The following is a 19141-nucleotide window of genomic DNA, read 5'->3' on the forward strand; positions in this document are numbered from 1 at the left end:
TGCCTGTAATCCCAGCAGTTTGAGAGGCCAAGGCAGGTGGATCACTTAGGCCCAGGAGTTCAAGACTAGCCTGGGCAACACGGCAAAACCCCATTTGTACAAAAAGTAAAAAAATTAGCTGGCCGTGGTGGTGCATGCCTGTGGTCCCAGCTACATGAGAGGCTGAGGTGGGAGGATAGCTTGAGTCAAAGAGGTCAAGGCTGCAGTCAGCCATGTTTGTGCCACTGTAGTATAGCCTGGGTAACACAGTGAGACTCTATCTCAAAAAACTTTTTTCAAATTCGGAAATAATTTTTCTGAAATCCTACCATTAATATTTGTTACTGAACATCCTCTGAGACCTATCTCTATAGACGTGTGAATATAAAGAAAAGAATTTTACATAAGCGAGATTGACATCTGCTGTTCTGTATCTTGTTTTCTGAAATCAACCATATACTGCATAATCTTTCCACTTATATAAATGTAAGTCTCATGATCACATACGTTCCACTGTATATTTGTATTTGGCTTCTATTTATTTGTCAGTGTGTGCCTATGTTCAGAGTATAAATTCCCTGGAGCGGGACTGCCGGAGCCAGGACCCCGAGGAAGTCCTCGGACCACAGATCCCTGCCACAAACAGTGGCCAAGGGTCCTGCTTCCTCCCCACCAAAGCCACCAAGGGATTTTATCAATCTTTCTAATTTTTGCCAATCTGCTAAGTAAAAAAGAAATCCAATTTTTAATTTGGTAATGTAAGACTGCTAAGGAGTTGCTGATTCCTTCATATGTTTAATGCTCACTTATACTCATTTCATGAATTGTCCTTTCATCTTTAAGTTTTCAACCAAAAAGCCCACTACACACGCCATGCATTAATACTTTTTGTACATAACTTATGCATATATTATGCATATTATGCTATGCATAGTAACCTTTGTACATAACACGGATTTACATGAGCTTTATAAAAATCCTGCCTCTCAGCACACTGCTCTGTTCCCCAGTTTTTTAAAAGACGAAAAGTTAGATTTGCTCTGGCATTAAGTTAAAGCACTCAAGGGCCTTTCTGCTGCTAGCACATCCTAGAACAGGCCTCGCCGAGCATGAACTCACCACACCGGAACACTGAGAGCTGGGCCAGCATTGGCACTTGATGGGATTTCCCGTCAGCTGCCACAAAAGTGCGTTTCTTTGTGTTCTCAGGTTGGAACCTTGATTTCCACAGACCCTTGAAATACACTGCGTTGACGAGGACCAGTCTGGTGAGCACACCATCAATAAGATCTGGGGACAGCAGATTGTCAATCATATCTGTGAAGCCAAAGAACAAACAAGGGAAAAATAACCTCAGGACTGGTGGCCGGCTTGAGGGCAAATGGCAGCTGTCATCAGGTAGAATGAAAAATCAAAGGATTTTTAAGGAATGTTAAAGAGAATCTTCTAAAACTACCCATTTGTACATTCTAGGTTCCCCTCCCCCACTAAATATTAAAGTTAAAAAGAAGTTAAAAGAGAAGCAGAAAAGACTTTAGAAACCCCTAGCTAGGGGTTACAAAACTTTTCATCAAGAAATTCTTTTATTATCAGTTCCCTGCAAGTCCAGGCTTTAAAGAAATGTTACTCATCCAAATAAGCTATATTTGATCATCAATTATTTCTTCTTCTTTTCTTTTTTTGCCAATAAATGACTGATAGTAAGGGTTTCTGGTCAGTACAAGATAAGCAATTTTGTTTTGTTTTGCTCCACTCGGTTTAATTGAATCCCAGTCAAAAATAAACACTTCAGTCTGTATGTTATTAAGGGTAAATACTTCATTTCTCTTAAGATTTTAGAAACATCAAACATTATTTTGGAATCTCTGGATATCACAAGGCCTCATAACTGCTTAAAGAAGAATGGAAACAAAAAATCAGTGTCTTTGTTTATGGGTCAGGCATCAAGCAAGGTGCTAATATTAGAGACAACAGAAGAGAGGATTTTCAATGTTCCCACCATAAAGGAATGAGAAACGTTTGAGGTAACTGAAATGTTAATTACTCGAATTTGATCATTACACATTGTATACATGTATCAAAGCATTACCACTGTACCCCATATACGTACAATTATTATGAGTCAATGAAAAATAAAATAAAGCCCAGGCACGGTGGCTTATGCCTGTAATCCCAGCACTTTGGGAGGCCGAGGAGGGAGGATCACTTGAGGCTAGGAGTTTGAGACCAGCCTGGGACACATAGCTAGACCCCATCTCTACAAAAAATAAAAATTAAAAACATATTAGCCAGCTGGGTATGGTGGCATGCACCTGTAATCCCAGCTACTTGGGAGGCTGAGGTGGGAGGGTCACCTGAGCCCAGGAGTTCGAGGCTGTGTTGAGCTATGATTGCACCACTGCACTCCAGCCTGGGTGACAGAATGAGACCCTGTCTCTAAAAAAAAAAAGAGATAAAATAAAATAAAATAAATCTTTAAAAAGACAGAAAAAATTAAGGTCTGTCCTAGAACTCCTAATTTTGAAGGAAAATGCTCTTTACAAGACGTTGGGAATGGCCCGTCTTACTTGTATCAGGAGTGAAGGAGTGAACACAACTCTTCTCATTTCAGGATGCTTCCAAAATGCTACCCGTGGCTGAAAGAGCCTTCCAAAATGCTACCTGTGGCTGAAGGTTTGGTCTTCCAGTTAGCTTCCTTTTATTATACAGTTATTATACAGTTAGCTTCACAATTATTGAGGTCTTTGAAGGTTCAGTTGTGTGTGTGTCTGTATGTATGTGTGTTTTTAAATAGGGATCACTAATGCCCAAAGCTATTAAAACTTAGTTCACTGCATTATTAGCTCAAATATATGTGTGTGTGTGTATGTGTATAAATACATAATATAAATACAAGTTATACTACTTTAAATGGTAAGAGTAAAACCAACAGCTTTTGAAGAAGCGAGAATATCTAATTCGGGGTGAGAGCATTAAATCCTTTTAAATGAAACTCAAGAGGATTCTGATGTACAATAAACAAGTGTTTACATAAATCATGATAAATAAACACTGAAGTTTCCCAGTGTGCTAAGACAGTTCCATCACCACTCACTACTTCCACAAGGGGGCACCAACGCCACCTTAAGTCAGGACAAGGAAGGAAAATATCTAAGCCGTAAACAGCCATCACTCAACTCAACACAAAGCTGGCCACAAACAGACTGTCCTGTGGGAGTGAAGTTAGAACTTTATGCCATCCCACTAGCAAGCTCATAATTGACTTCCTAATAGTGAATGTTGTTTCTTGCCTCTACTGGGAACATTACCCAGTTCAATTCCTACATGCCTTTAAGACATAGCTCAATGGTCCCCTGGACTTCTAAATCTTCTCTGATCATCCTCGCCACCTCCTAAGAGATGCCTCTGCTCTCGATTTCTGTAAAGCCCAATGCCTGGCCCCACCATGACACCTGCAGTATTTTATTCTAGCCAATTTTAATGTGTCTGTCTCCCTCAGCTACACTGAGACCTGCATGAGACTCTGCCATTCACTTTTTGCTTACTCCTAGCACTACATTGAGCATACAGGCAGTGCTCAATAAGTGTCTGAAGAAATGTCCTTAGCCCCTTTTTACAGAGACAAATAATGCCTCCAATTGTCCCTGGGAGGACTAAGATATAATAAGGGGACATGAAGAAATAAAAAGAAAATGCATAGTTTAGAGGCAAAGAGGCACATGGAAACCTGCCATCAGTAACTGCCACAGATATGCATCTATCATCCATCCATCCATCCATCCTTGGATACCTACCTACCTACCACGTGCCTAGTACTCTCTTAAATAAGAAACCAAGAAGGAAATCTGGCCTCAAAAACTACGAATTAGAGAGAAGTGGAGGCTGACATAAAATAACTTGGAAAAGCATACAGCTGCAATTTAAATAAATATCTGGAAGTGGAATTACTCAAGGCTATGGAGGGCTAAGAAGAAGGTGACCTGACCTAGCTGGTGAGGTCTGAGATGGATGGTACCTCAGATAATGGCTATAAAAATAGCTCACACTGGTTGAACATTTACTAAGTGCAGGGTCCTTTGCTAAATGCTTTATATGTATTATTCATATCCTCACACCAGCCTTAATGTTGTTAGAATTATTTGAATAGGTATCACTACTACATCTCTCCATTTTACAGATGAGAATGCTGATGCAAAGGAAGGTTTGCCCAAGGTTACACAGGTAGTATGTGGCAGAACCGAGATTCAAACTCAGAATGTGTGCTTTTAATGTTCATGCCTGTCACTCATGGTATGGTACAGAAATGAGTTGGCCTTAACCAGGGAAGAGGGAGAGAAGGCAGCAGGAGTGTATGTGTGCGGTTCTCCAACAGGAGACAGGATGGTGAGTAAGGGGACTAGGAAGAGGCCTGTGTGGCTGGAACATAGAGTACAAGGACGAGTGAGGCTGCAAAGGCCAACAGGCCAGACCCATCCCTGATGTCCTGCAAAAGGCCTGCGTGTTGGGCTCTCCCACTCTCTGTAGGGAAGGAACTATCATTTCCGTGAGACAGACCCAGCAATCTTCCAGACACAGACAGTTGAGCTCCAAGTCGCTTCTGAGCACTACCATGTGGTCATGTACCTTTCAGTGGGGACAGTTTACCCCCACGTAAAGGCAGTTTGGAATTCGGCAGGGATGTTTTTAATTGAGTGGGCAGTGGCCAGAAATGCTATCTGTCCTGCAATCTTCAAAACAGTCCCACCCAATGAAGAATTGTGCTGCTTCTCCCATGGCTTTTAAATACCCCACCGGATCTCTGCATTGATAGGACACCTACTTATAATTATGTGAGCCCAGAACCTCGTTCTTTTTCGTGTGTAAACACAGGATGTTTTGGGTTTTTTTTTTTTCATCCTTTTCATGTATGCTGAATTTGCCAGGAATGTGACTCCCATGCAAATCAAGCAGAGCCTGTGCTTTGTTTTGTTCAGAAATTTATCAAGAGTCTTGCACCGTTTCAGAAAAAATTGCATCAGCAATAGTTAACACAGCTCATGTTTATGAGTCACCAGTACAACATGCCTGTCTCTGTCTGCTTTTGTAGCTGTCAATTCACAATTATTCTGAGACTCTAACTACTTTATTACATATTTGAGTGTAGTTGTACCCAAGGGTTTACCTATTGAACTATATATATACATTTCTTTTGTTTTCCTTTGTATTACAGTTTGGCACTGTCTCAAATTTTTAAAAATTTGTGTGTGTGCATAGAGTAATATGATGTATGAATTTCATTTCAGAATAGTAAAGAGAGTATTAAAAATATTTGTTACAAACGGAGGAGCTGGGGCTGACAGGGCTGCAAAGCGCTGCAGGAGTCTCCATGCTTCTTCCCAGCACACGTGGGGGTTTTCTCCAGGTGCTCTGAAGACTGTCACCTGGTCTAACTAATGTGGTTTAATATTGCCATTCTACAGATCAAGGCAGCGGCTAAGAGGACAAAATGACAGGTCACAGTCACACAGCCTCCAGCCACAGAGTCGGGACCAAGAACCAGTCCTAAGGGCGTCTGCTTCCAACCATTCTTCGCAAGCCTACAGATGCCAGACACCTGGAAACGCCACTGAACACCCTCATGTGTGCTGGCCTCCCGATGGTTTATGGTTTTAGGAAGGGTGCCCAGACTGCATGGTCCAGGCCCCACTGAGAAGGGACGCCACAAATTTACCCAAGTCACCTGGGGTCTCCTCCACCCTCCCTGAGCCTTCTTTGTCCACCTCTTCACTAGTTCTGCTAATGGGTCTCCAACATTTGGGTGTGTAAGAATGGTGATAGGGAGGGAGAGGCAGACTGGGAGTTGCCAGCCACTCCCTCGGCGATTCCAATGCAGTGGGCTGGGCTCCAGGGATCTGCCTTCTCAACACATAGCCCAGATAATTCTGATGCAGGGACACCAGTAACCACACTTTTAAGAAACATACCCTGAAAGGCCACAGTTTCCCTAGGTTTTGTCTTTGGGCTTCTTCTTCCTATTGACTCTCTCCCTTCTATGAAAAAAGGTTCTATGGCCAGGCACAGGGGCTCATGCCTGTAATCCCAGCACTCTGGGAGGCTGAGGCGAGAGGACTGCTTGAACCCAAGAGTTCGAGACCAGCATGGGCAACACAGTGAGACCCCATCTCTTCAAAAAATAAAAACATTAGCCAGGCATGGTGGCGTACCCCTGTAGTTCCAGCTACTGGAAAGGCTGAGGTGGGAGGACTACTTGAGCCCAGGAGGTTGAGGCTGCAGTGAGCTATGATGGCACGATTGCGCTCTAGCCTAAGAGAGCAAGACCCTGCCTCCAAAAAATAAAACGAAAAAAAAAATGAAAAAAGGGTCCCAAATCTGTACTCCCAGCCTTCACATTCTCCTGTTGTTCTAGACCTACAGCTCCTCCATGTTTCCACCTGGACCTCCAGGTTACAAATTAAGGTTTTTTGTTTTTTTGTTTGCTTGTTTTTGTTGTTGTTTTAGACAGAGTCTCATTCTGTCGCCCAGGCTGGAGTGCAAGGGCGCGATCTCGGCTCATTGCAATCTCCGCCTCCCAGGTTCAAGTGATTCTCCTGCCTCAGCCTCCCAAGTAGCTGGGATTACAGGTGCCCACCACCATGTCTGGCTAATTTTTGTATTTTTAGTAGCGATGGGATAAACCATGTTGGCCAGGCTGGTCTCGAACTCCTGACCTCAGGTGATCCACCCACCTCGGCCTCCCAAAGTGCTGGGATTACAGGTGTGAGCCACTGCGCCTGGCCTACAAATTAAGTTTTAAAACACCAACATTAGACTCACCTTTATTTAATGGGAGAACAGACACCTACAAATGAGTAATCATTTTGAGATGAGGAAAGGGCTGTAATGGAGGGGTGTGTAAAAGTTGTAATCACGTGCCAATCATAACAGACAACAGGGTACCTATGTCTTTGGCAATGGCAGAAGCAAGAGGCATGGAAGGCAAAGAGATCAATCAATCTGGAAGGAAGAAGAGGACATTCCAGGTAAAGGGAGAGGCAGATGCAAAAGCAGGAAGGAATGAGCAAGAAAACCTTCAAAATCAACAAGAGCCTGTGGGCAAGGATGCTGGAGACCAGATATGGCAAGGAGAGGAGACGGTGGAGGCGCTGATTCTGTTCTGTTGCCCAAACTACAGGAGAAACACCTCCCAGGAGCACAGTGAGCGATGGCAGATTGAAGGGGAAGGAGGGAGACTGAATAGAGCTTCCTTGGTCCAGGAGTTTCTCAACCGACAGGCCATTGAATTGGACTTGCAGACACCACTTTGAACCCTGGAGTCTAACTTATGCTTTCATTCACAAACTATGCAATCATATGACATACTGTGGCCACTCACCCCTGGTTTCGTTTTTAACCCATGCATTGATGGAATCACAGGCAGAGGCTGGATCCTCAAAGTTCACATTCCGGACCTCACACTGGAATACATCTTTGTTCCTTGTAACAAAAGGCACTTCGATTTCAGAGGCATTCTTAACAAACACGGCGTTAGCCACTGTCACAATGTCTTTATTCTTCTTGGAGACGATGGCCTTGTTGATCTTCTTTAATATTTTACCAACTCCTAAAAGAGAAATCAGAAAATACAGCAATATTTCCATAAGAATCTAGAAAAGCTTTTAAAATCTTTTATATTGCAGCAAGTAAGAACAGTATAGGCCAGGTGCAGTGGCTCACACCTCTAATCCCAGCAATTTGAGAGGCTGAGGTGGGTGGATTGCTTGAGCTCAGGAGTTTAAGACCAACCTGGGTAATATGACAAAACCCTGTCTCTACCAAAAATACAAAATTAACTGGGTGTGCTGGCATGCCTGTGATACCAACTACTTGAGGAGGCTGAGGTGGGAGGATCGCTGGAGCCTGGGAAGTCAAGGCTGCAGTAAGCCATGATCGCGTCCCTGCATACAGCCTGGGTGACTAAGCAAGACCCTGTCTCAAAAATAAAAATAAAAGAACAGTATAAACAGGATAGCTATGAGTAGCAAGAAACTAAGTCTTCTGTTCTCTCAGGGGCCTATTTCTTAAGAAAAGGAGGGAGTGGGGTTAAAGTCTAACCACTGAAGCTCTCAAAAATCATCTGTGCTTCTGCATCAAAACAGGGATATTCAAGGTGTTCTCGCCACCTTCCCAATGCAGACCTCATTCTCATGGTAGCCTTTCTGGGCACCAGGTCAATATGAATGCTGGCACAGTCCTCAGTTCTATAGCCAAGGGGGAATAAATCAAAGGGAACTTCCTAATGCTTTCTCTCTTTCTTGTCTAACATTATTAAGTGCTACTTCCTTTCTTGCCAAAGATTTAACAATGTAATTTCTTTTTTTCTATTTTGCAAAAAAATGAATAAAATAAGCATTAGAAAGACTATAAAAAATTACCATGGGCCACCATCCAGAACAGTGTGGTTTTTACTTGGTATCAAGCTCAAAGAGTAAGGAGATTAATTTTATGGCAACATAAGCTTTATTTTACATAAGCCATTCATACATGCTCTATTTAGTTTGAGAGGGTGAAAAAGAGGCAAATAAGTTATAAGGATGAAATGTGTTTCTACAGAGAGCTCAAATTACAGATCCTTCTTCATCGCTTGGGGTCTCTTCAAAATGACACTGTCCTAAAACATCCTGCCAGAGTCACCTTGATGGTCCCCTAAAGAGCTGATTTGTCACTCTGAACGTGCGTCCTCTTCAGATCTTTTACACAGGGCGGGGCAGTCTCCTCAGGGCCCACAAAGAGGGGCGTGTGTAGGGCTTTACAATGTGCATGGTCCTCTCTTAGACACCCATGACCACACCTTACAATTGTTCTATGGTGCAGGCCCATTCTACAAGTAAGAAAACAGCCGGCTTTGGAGGCTGAAAGACACTTCCAAGGCCAACTGCCAGCTCCTGGCCCTTCTGGGGTAGGGGTGAGGCAGTGGTGGATGGCCAACGGGCCAATATTGTTAGAACTTCAGAAACAATGGCTTAAAATCAGTGTGGCTCAGCATTAAAACAAACAACAAAAGTCCAGTTGCTATTTTGGAATTGTCTCGGCCGACACGGCCTGGATCACACTAGGAAAGGTCATAAATTTTAGCAGTGATCCGCCATGAAGTTATAAATCAAGAGGAGTTTTCTGAACTTCCAAGCAAGGGGCAGAAGAGTGTGTTCCAAGTATTTAGTCCTTCCATGCTTCCAACAGGTGAACAAACTGCAAACTCATACAGAAGCGTAAAGCTGCATCAACAGAGCAGTGAGATTAGGCATTTGGTGCGGCAGCCCTGGAGGCCACGCTGAGCAAAGTAGGAGGCGGGTGCAGAACGAGGCACTGAAGGACACAAATCGCCACCTCACTGATCTTACTCTCCAGCTGACGATGCCAGTGCAGTCAAGATTCTCAGAACTTTCGGGCCAGCCTGGGTGGAAGAACACGGGCAGGAAGACTCCCTTGTTTCCAATGAAGTGAGCAGACCTAGATGTGAATGTGACTTTTGCAAGGTCACAGAGGGTGCTGGTGGCTAGGAAGAGCAGGGGAGCCAGTCCTGCTCCCCTAAGCACTGCACTTATGCAGACAGCAGGCAGGACACAGCTCTGGGCAAGACCCCTCAGCTGAAACAAAACAGTGCCAGAGGATGAAGCTCATGCAGTTGAATAGGTCATTTAAGAAAGGTTTTTCTTTAAATCAAACTAAACCTTTTTCATTGCGCCTTACTTTAAAACAATTTTTTATCTATCTCTCTCTCTCTCTCTCTCTCTATCTATATTTTTTCTTTAAGCTCTGGGATACATTGTGCAGAACGTGCAGGTTTGTTACATAGGTACACATGTGCCATGGTGGTTTGCTGCACCTATCAACCTGTCATCTAGGTTTTAAGCCCCGCACGTATTAGGTATTTGTCCTAATGCTTTCCCTCCCCTTGCCCCCTACCCCTTGACAGGCCCCAATGTGTGATGTTCCCCTCCCTGTGTCCATGTGTTCTCATTCTTCAACTCCCACTTACGAGTGAGAACATGCCATGTTTGGTTTTCTGTTCCTGTGTTTGCTGAGAATGATGGTTTCCAGCTTCATCCATGTCCCTACAAGGACATGAACTCACTTTTTTATGGCTGCATAGTATTCCACGGTGTATATGTGCCGCCTTTTCTTTATCCAGTCTATCATTGATGGGCATTTGGGTTGGTTCCAAGTCTTTGCTTAGCTTTATATTTTGAAATAATTATATATTTATAGGAAGTGGCAAAACAATATGCAAGGAAGTCCCACGTGCCTTTCACCCAGTCTTCCCAATGGTACCATCGTTGCATCAGGAAATTTCCATCAGGTCAGTCCACAGGGTGCATTCAGATTTCACTCATTTTCCATAGACTCCTGTTGTGGGCTTGGGGAGGGTGGTCTGTACAACTTTATCATTTGTGCAGATTTGTGTGGCCACCACCACAATCAAGACCCAGGATGGCTCCATCACTACAAGGCCCCTGGGCCCCCCACAGCCACCCCTTTCCAGCTCCTCTCACATGCTTTACAAGCACATCTACAATCACAGTGCAACTCAACCCTGGGTGCCATGGAGGTGGTAAGCCAGGAAGTGTCCCCCTCGCTGGAATGAGGGCTGGAGCCCTGGGAAAGGAGACCTAGTGGCAGAACCCAAGCTTCAAAAGTACAAAAAAGGGACCAGGGTCTAGTTCTCCTAACTGCCAGCACCACGGTGTTTGTTCTTTAGAAGAGACTGACCCCAAGCCCCAAGTGGCACCAGCAAAACCCCTTCTGGCTGCTCTGCTTCTTGGGGTTGTCAGCAAAAACCAAGCCATAAACCTTCCTGTCACAAGACTCTCAGGCAAAGGCCCCGCCAGTGAGCAATCTTGCACACGCACCATTTACGCCATATCTCATCACCATGGCGAGCTGCTTCTTGGTCCTGCCGTCCGCCCCCAGCTGAAGCATCCCCAGGACCGATGCAATCCCATGGGGAGAGATCACGACGTTGTCATGAGGCCTCGACTTCACAATCTGATTGAAAACCTGGATCCCCGTGTTGGAGCCTAGTTCCTCGAGAGACAGAGGATTGAAGTGGGAGCAGATGGAAGGCAGCGTCACAGACGCCAAGAGGAAGAGGGGGAGATGCCAGTTCATGGTTCCTTCCGCCAAGGACGACCTGAAAAAGTAAGTTAAAAAATATTTAAATTATATTTAAATGGGTACTTTACTACTTTTCTGTTTTTTTTCCCCCCCCCAGATAGAGACTCATTCTTTCGCCCAGGCTGGAGTGCAGTGGTGCCATCTCAGCTCACTGCAACCTCCGCCTCCCGGGTTCAAGCAATTCTCCTGCCTCAGCCCACTGAGTAGCTGGAATTACAGGCATGCACCACCATACATGGCTAATTTTTGTATTTTTAGTAGAGATGAGATTTCACCATGTTGGCCAGGCTGGTCTCAAACTCCTGACCTCAAGTGATCTGCCTGCCTCAGCCTCCCAAAGTGCTGGGATTACAGGCGTGAGCCACTGTACCTGGCCTGGGAGGCCATTTTGTACTCACCTAGGTATGCTTGACTGTACTCAGCGTAATTGAATGCCGTGTGAATACTGTTAAGACAGAACAGTGTAATTAAATCAGTTTTCAAAACACAACCTGGGGAGGTGGGGAGGGAAAGGAAGTAAACTTCCATCTCTTGGGTCCTTACAATGTGCCAGGTCCTATACTAATCATTATTTAATTCTCGGTTATTTTTTTTATTTTTTATTTTTTTTGAAACAGAGTCTCACTCTGCTGCCCAGGCTGGAGTGCAGTGGCGCAATCTCGGCTCACTGCAACCTCTGCCTCCCGGGTTCAAGTGATTCTCACGTCTCAGCTTCCTGAGTATCTGGGATTACAAGTGTGCGCCAACTTGTCTGGCAATTTTTTTTTTTTTTTTTTTTTTTTTTAGTAGAGATGAGATTTCACCGTGTTTGCCAGGCTGGTCTCGAATGTCTGGCCTCAAGTGATCTGGCCTCCCAAAGTGCTGGGATTACAGGCGTGAGCCACCATGCTCGGCCTAATCATTATTTAGTTCTCATAATCGCCCTTCATCCAATTAAACCAATATTTACTAAGGGTCCACTGGGTGTCAGGCCCTTTTCTAAGTGCTAGGCATATGACGTAACTGAATGGACAAGACTTCCACCCTCACTGAGCTTACAATCTAGAAAGGAGACAGAAAATAAGCCAGCAAGCAATAAAGCATTTTCAGAAAAGGATAAAGAGCACTATGATAAAATACAGGAATGCGAGCAGATGAAGGGCTGGCGGGGTGGAGGGGTTGGTCATTAGATAGGGTGATCAGGGAGCCATCTCTATGGCAGGAACATGGGTGATGAGACCTGAATGGGGGGAAGGAGCCAGCCACACTCTGATGGGTAAACAGTACGCTGGGCAGAGGGAGAGCAGGGCCGAGGCCCTGACGTGGGAATAAACTTGGTGTATTAGAGGCCAGTGTGGATGTGAAGTCAAGGTCGTAAAGAAGGGAGATGGGTGGGTGAAGCCGAAGGAGAGTTCAGATCTGATAAGGTCCTGTAGAGCCTGGAAAGGCACTGGGATTTCATTCCAAGAGTCACAAGAAACCCTTGGAGGATTTCACACAAGGGAGTGAATCCCTCGGGGTTGCTTTGATTATCTTATAACCATATGTGCTTGATTCTTTTACCATAAGCACACTGCTTTTAAAATTAAAGAATTATTAATTAAAATAAACTTAAGTGACTGCTTTAAAGTTACAATAGGGTAGAACAATTGGTAAATTCATCAATTTTGAGAATGGTGTTGCTTACACGGATGTTCTCAACTACAGTGATTTGTTTTAAAGAAGCTTCCTTCCTTAACTACCACTCACAGAGCTTTATCTGGCTATGACAAGTAAGAGGGAGGAAATTTACACGTATTTATGGAAAAGCAAATACTTTCATTAAGTAAGAACTTAACAGTGGCAGCTGGTAAAACAAAAGCAGCGTTCGTGATGTTGCTAATTCAGTTCTTCCCTGAGAGGCCCGAGCTCCTGCTAAGCACAGTCTCCCGTGGAGCCAATGTGTCCCTCTCTGTTGTTATGTGTGGGAGGCTGGGGGTGATTGCAGAGAATAAAACAGAAGGGAGCCTTTTAAGAGACAGGTGACCTGGAGGGAGGGGGAAATCGTGTCTCTGTGTGCTCTGGGGGAAAGCATGGGCACAATCACAGTGGTTAGGCAAAAATGACCCTGTATTTGGTGTCTCCTTGCCTTCCTTTCTATGCACTTTCTGTGCTTCCCACCCTAGGGCGTAGGAGATGTTCAATAAACACTTGTGAGATTAATCCGATGGCTCATAAATACTTTCTATTTTTATTAATTAATTTTTCACTGCATCAAAACAGTGTTTATGGAGTGTGGCTAAGAAAACACTTGTGTTTAATCCTGATCCTCACAGTCAGCTCAAGACACTCTCTGATGGAAGAGCCACTACTACATTGAGCAAGGACTGTGGGCACACACAGAACTCCCTGCCCGGCCCCCCGACACAGAGGGCCCCACCGTGAACCACTGAGGCCATCCTTCCAGCTGATGTCGCAAGTTTCTTATATGTTGTGAAACAAGTGCTTTTGTAAAGATTTAAAATGTTTCGTGTTTCTCCAGAGCTTAATTGTAAAACAATTGTATCATCTCAGCCTGTCTAAATTCAAAACATGTAAGTGACCTACATACGCTGCTCCCGCTTGGGCTCAACTGGCCAGCGTGGCCTATTTTGACTTTGGCACCTAGGACTGGCTCTAATGCCACGACAATCCCTTGAGTTTCCTGGAGCCTACTGGACTTTGGAGAGCGTCCAAATCATGACCGTGGAAGCTTTATTCATTTCATCTAAAAACTAAAAATTGTGTTCTCCCCTTCCTTCCTTCCTCTTGCCTTTTCTTTCTTTTGGGCAATAAATATCCTCTTTAAAATTTAATATAGCACAAAGTCATCATAAGTATAAAACATTGTGTACAATCGTTCTTACAAATGGCCAAATGCAGTGACCAACTTCATCCATCTCAATTGTTGACTCTTGCATTATAGTCTATTCTGGTGTCTACATTCAGCCCGCTATAATCTGTACTCCTGAAGCCTCTCCAAAGAAATCCTCCTAGATTAGTGAATATTTGAAAAAACATTAGAATTTGGATTCATAAGGCATGAACATCAAACTGGTTTTGCCTCTGATAGCTTAAAGTTGATAGACTCAAATACTACATATATATTATATATATGTAGTATTATATATTATATTATATAATATATAAATATATATATTTTATATATATATATATAGAACATTGTAAAAAGAGGGTGAAAGGATCAGTGACAGTGAGAAATCTAACAGCTCCAATGTCTTAAAGTCACAAGGACAGTCTCCCAAATAAACAGCCATCTTATTTAGCAGAATTCTGCTTCGTTATAAATTTTCGCTAAAAGAAGTTTTCCTATGACACGGAAGAAAGCTGTTATGGGTGTTTTTCTGGGTTTCTTGGACTTGGGAAGTTTTTGAGAGCTGTCTATGTACAGTTTCATAAAAGTGCACTGGGACAGTGTTAGAGCTGTGCAGAACTTGGAATCAGAGCTATTTTTGATTGATGTGCTGGGCAGAACTTCTCCTTGGCCTTGGTTTCCTAGGCCAAATGCTCACTCGTCTAAACTCACCTGGCTTATATACGTGTCTAAGAATAAGCTTTCATTTTTCTCCAAAGTTCAGTAGCCAGGAGAGTGGGTGTTGATCTGTAAATTACTTTAGGCCTGCGTAATTCCTAACAATGAAACACACTCATGTCCAAATAGACAGTCGTTTACATGAAGTAACTTGGAGTTCTCAAGCTTTGAAATGCTTGATCTCTGGAACAAGCAGATGCCATAATGGGAAGTACACAGAAACCTCCTGTTTATTTTCCTTTTTAAGAGAAATTACACTTTAAACTTTCAAATCAGAGAGAAATAAGAGTGCTGCCCAAATGTACTGCATAGCAACAAGATGGAAGATTATCGTTTGCTTGAGTATTGTTTTCACAACAGTAAAAATAGGTCTCTAGGCCATCATTGGAGGGAAGATCTTAAGCCCATCAGTAGAGCCATCGCCACAGGCATATCCTTCCAAATGCCAGGTATCTCCTTCCCTATGTTCTTCTAGTTTCTCTTACTTCAAACCTTTCTCCTTTCCAGTATGGGGAATGTTTATGAAATAGTTGGGTACTGCTTTGAGTTTTAACCATGATTTAATGTAGTAAATAATGGGATGGTAGTTTTGCAAATGCCAGACTCAAAATATAACCCTAACATTTATAAATAGACTGCTTGCCAATAGCAGACATTAGAGGAAACCACTCTCTATAGACCCAATGGCATCAACCATCTCTTCTACACAGGTGATGCTCAAATATGCAGCTCAAATCCTCAAACTCTCTGCTGAATTTCAGTGCTATACTTTCAACAGTTTGCTACCTGTTTTCACCTGATTGTTCAGAAAAATTATCCACTGGTGGGGAGGGGCACTAGTCTCCAAAAATCTACCAACTCTTCTCTTTTTCAAGAGTCATAGTTTCTTTTGAAAGGGCTTGCTTACCCAAGCCTGAGCCTCTGCTTCTCTCCCTTAGCCTCCACCTAGCAACAGTGACACTTCTACCCAACTCCTTCCACAGTGTGTGTGATGTTTTTCCTGATTGTTAAAGATGGGGTTCTTTATTCCCTTCTTTGAATTCCTATAGCATTTCCTATTTGCATGTCTCATTTTAGTTGTTTTCCAAGTATGTTTTCTTTCCTCCCAAGTAGACTGGAAGCTCACGGAAAGCAGGGACTTTAGACTCCTGGTGCCCACAGGGTCAGTTTAGGGCCTTACCATTCATTGGTAGACACAAAATCTGAGGTTGACCTGTGGGACTAATCCAGCAAGTGTCTGATGTGCAATACAGAGTATTCTAAAAATATTTTTAGCAACTAAAAGTCAAAAAACGTCACAAGTCTAGATTAGGGTTATTCTCAGGAAAAATGAAAAAGAGTGGAAGTTCTGGTACTACCGGACCCTCACCCTCACGGCAAATGTTCTGCACGGGCGCCACCCCTTATGGGCTGGGCACCTACTTTCCAGCGTGCCTAGCTCCTGCTGCTCCCTGCTGCCTCACACCTTGCTGTGGCCACCACTGCCATCACCTCTCCAGGCTGCAGGAGCCCCTGTGACTAGACCCCTTACCCTGGAACCGGTGCTGAACAACTGAACAGTGGCAACTAGGATAGCCAGTCACAAAACAGGAAGCTCATTTTCTACCTAATAAATTCTTCTTTTTATGAAATAAAATAGTTTACATATAGTGCATGAACAAATGATAATATGACACTAGTCTGCTCTATGTAGCATAATAAATAAGTTACAGGCAGTTTGGTGGGAAAAACCACTGGAAAGACTCTTCTGGGTCCGTTCATAGCTGGTTGGTGCACACCTATTTTGGGAGGACACAGAAGCATCTAATGAAGGAAAAGTTCTCCATCCCCTCTCATTCTCTATAAAAGGTTTAAAGTGATCATGTTTTATAAAACATATATATTTTTTTAAAAAATTATATCATGGGAAATACCAAATATATGCAAATATTTAATACTGCCCCCTCTATACTCAACATCCAGAAAAAACAATTATCAACTCATGGCTTGGTTTATTTCCACTCAAATCAAAGATGATTCTGGAGTTAACTGCAGACATCATAAAATATCATTCAAAATAATTTCAACATATAGACTAAGCCTAAGGATTTAAAATATATATTCATAACATCATTATCACACTGCAGAATAACTCCTTAACATGTCAAATATCTAGTCCATGTTCGCATTTTTCTAGTTGTCTTTTTTTTAATAGTATATTTGAATTACGATCTAAGTAAGCTCCATACATTGCAACTGGTTACATCTCTTGCCTTTGTTTTTTTGTTTGTTTTTCTCATCTTCCACTAGTTGCTTCATTTTTAACTTTTTCCTTGGAATTTTTTTTTGTTGAAAAAACCAGGTAATTTGCCCTGTAGAGTTTCCCCAGGGTAGATTTTGCTAACTGCATTAATGTGATGCTGTTCAACAAGTTTCTCTGTCTTCTGCCCTTCCTGTAAACTGTTAGAGCTAGAGCAGGGGTCTGCAAGCTACGGCCCATGGGCCAGATCTGGCCACACTTTTGTTTTGTCTATGGCTGCATTTGTGCTATGATAAGGAGCTGAGCAGAGGTGCCTGGCTGCAACAGAGACGGTATAGCCTGCAAACCTAAAAACAGTTATTATGTGGCCTTCTGTGTGAAAAGCCTGCCGACCCCAGCTGTAGGGACTGATCAGATTCAAGTCAATTTTCTCTTTTTGCAAGAATATTTTGTAGAGGTGCTGTAGAGGGTGGTGATATCAGTAGATAGTAGCTGACTGTCTCTTTTTGTCGTGTTAGCAGCTACTCATGATGACCGCCTAAGCGCACTGTTTTATTAAGAGTTACCAAATGTGGGTGCTGTTATAATTCTAACTTTCCTCCCTCACTTATTAATTAGAATATTTATATAAAAAGAAGTTTTCCATAATCAACTACTTGGTTGCCCTGAGGTTTATTTTGTGTTACAAGGGCAGGACAAATTCTTCATTCATTTCCCATATCCAACAGTTTTCAAAATAATTCAAAATAGGTTGATTGACCAGAGGGTTTTGTTTTCTGTATCACTATAAACTCGTGTTTTTCAACATACTTTAAAGGTCCTGATCCACTGCAAATTTATTCTTATTGATGCTCAAAATGAGCCTCTTCACACTGGTTCTTAAACCTTCTGATACAACCCTATAGTCTTGTTAGCTTCCTTGCTTTCCGGTTTGACTAGATGTTTAGGCTCATTTTATATATCTTTTGTTCCAGATGGAATCAGCCACTTCTCCAGGGAGCTCTGGTTCCTTTTGGTGAGAAACAGTAGCATTGAGCACCCTTATCTAATAAACTCTAAATTTTTTAAACTGTGGAAATGCTGAGCAACAGTGATAAGGAAAATCCAAAGTCCATTTACACCACTCTCTGGAATATATCCAAATACTGAAATTCAAATTATGAGAGCCAGACTGCTGACACTGTTTTACATCGATGGCTCAAACATCACTGGAAAATCAAATTATGAAAGATCAGCTGCTGACACTGAACAGGTTTGCCTCCCATGGCCATCTAGACTGAGGGAGGCTCGCTGGATGATGACGAGATAAAGGAGTCCGCTGGGCATTAAAAGCTGGGCTGGGAGAATCAAAGTGGATTGCCCTCGTGTGACAGCAGCGAGCCTCCTCAATCAAGCCCAGCCTAAAAATGGAATCCTACCAGTGCAGATGCCAGCGATAAACAACTGACACACAGCACCGCAAGGGGAGTCCCCGGATTTATCTCAGCCTCTCCCCTCCCCGCCCCTCAGTGAAAGCTGACACCTTCTCAGGCACTGGGAAAGTCTCGCTATCCTTCTAGTCTCTGCGTTGCTAGGATCCTGGTTCTTGGAACCTAAAGCCCCTTATTAATCTACAGGGGCTATAGCAGGTAGAGAAAAACAGCAGGTATGTTGTGTCCAAATCATGACATCTCTCAACAGCTTTTCCTGCCAGGGCTTCCCAAAGAAATAAATGTACAGGCCAGGTACGGTGGCTCAAGCCTGTAATCCCAGCACTTTGGAAGGCCGAGGTGGGCAGAGTGCTTGAGGCCAGGAGTTCAAAACTAGCCTGGCCAACATGGCATAACCCTGTCTCTATTAGAAATACAAAAATCAGCTGGGTGTGGTAGCACATGTCTGTAATCCCAACTATTCTGGAGGCTGAGGTGTGGGGATCTCTTGAACCCAGGAGGCGGAGGCTGCAGTGAGCCGAGATTGTGCTACTGCACTCCAGCCCAGGTGACAGAGTGAGACTCTGTCTCAAAAAAAAAAAAACAACAACAAAACAAATGTACAGGCAAGGTTTGTGGCTGCCAAACTGAGACTTCTGAATGGCCTTAAGTAAAATCGTGCTGTCCAGCATTCAGACCAAACATTTCTCATCAGTACTTTGCCAACACTCTTAAGGGTGTTTGGCAAGAGGCATTCTAGACACTCTTCAGGAGGTGAGCCATGGAGATTAAGGCTGTCTCTGTAAGATGACA

The 19141-nt window shown here is 43.3% G+C and overlaps 1 protein-coding gene across 2 annotated transcripts in view; it reads right to left on the reverse strand.

Annotated features, from left to right (window-relative positions):
• The window catches only part of SERPINE2 (serpin family E member 2), a 64016-nt gene that overhangs the window by 15524 nt on the left and 29351 nt on the right, over positions 1 to 19141 (reverse strand). Inside the window, exons 2-5 of one of the 2 annotated variants that reach the window (XM_054477065.2) lie at positions 11529 to 11575; positions 10866 to 11146; positions 7352 to 7579; positions 1099 to 1296 (exon numbers count right to left, since the gene is read on the reverse strand). In XM_054477065.2, coding sequence (XP_054333040.1) covers positions 1099 to 1296; positions 7352 to 7579; positions 10866 to 11124 — 685 coding nt within the window. In that variant the 5' untranslated portion in view covers positions 11125 to 11146; positions 11529 to 11575. The remainder of the gene's footprint in view (positions 1 to 1098; positions 1297 to 7351; positions 7580 to 10865; positions 11147 to 11528; positions 11576 to 19141) is intronic. The other variant, XM_054477064.2, reaches the window with a different exon arrangement.

The sequence above is a fragment of the Pongo pygmaeus genome, chromosome 11 (assembly GCF_028885625.2).
Source record: "Pongo pygmaeus isolate AG05252 chromosome 11, NHGRI_mPonPyg2-v2.0_pri, whole genome shotgun sequence".
In the NCBI taxonomy this organism is placed as follows: domain Eukaryota; kingdom Metazoa; phylum Chordata; class Mammalia; order Primates; family Hominidae; genus Pongo; species Pongo pygmaeus.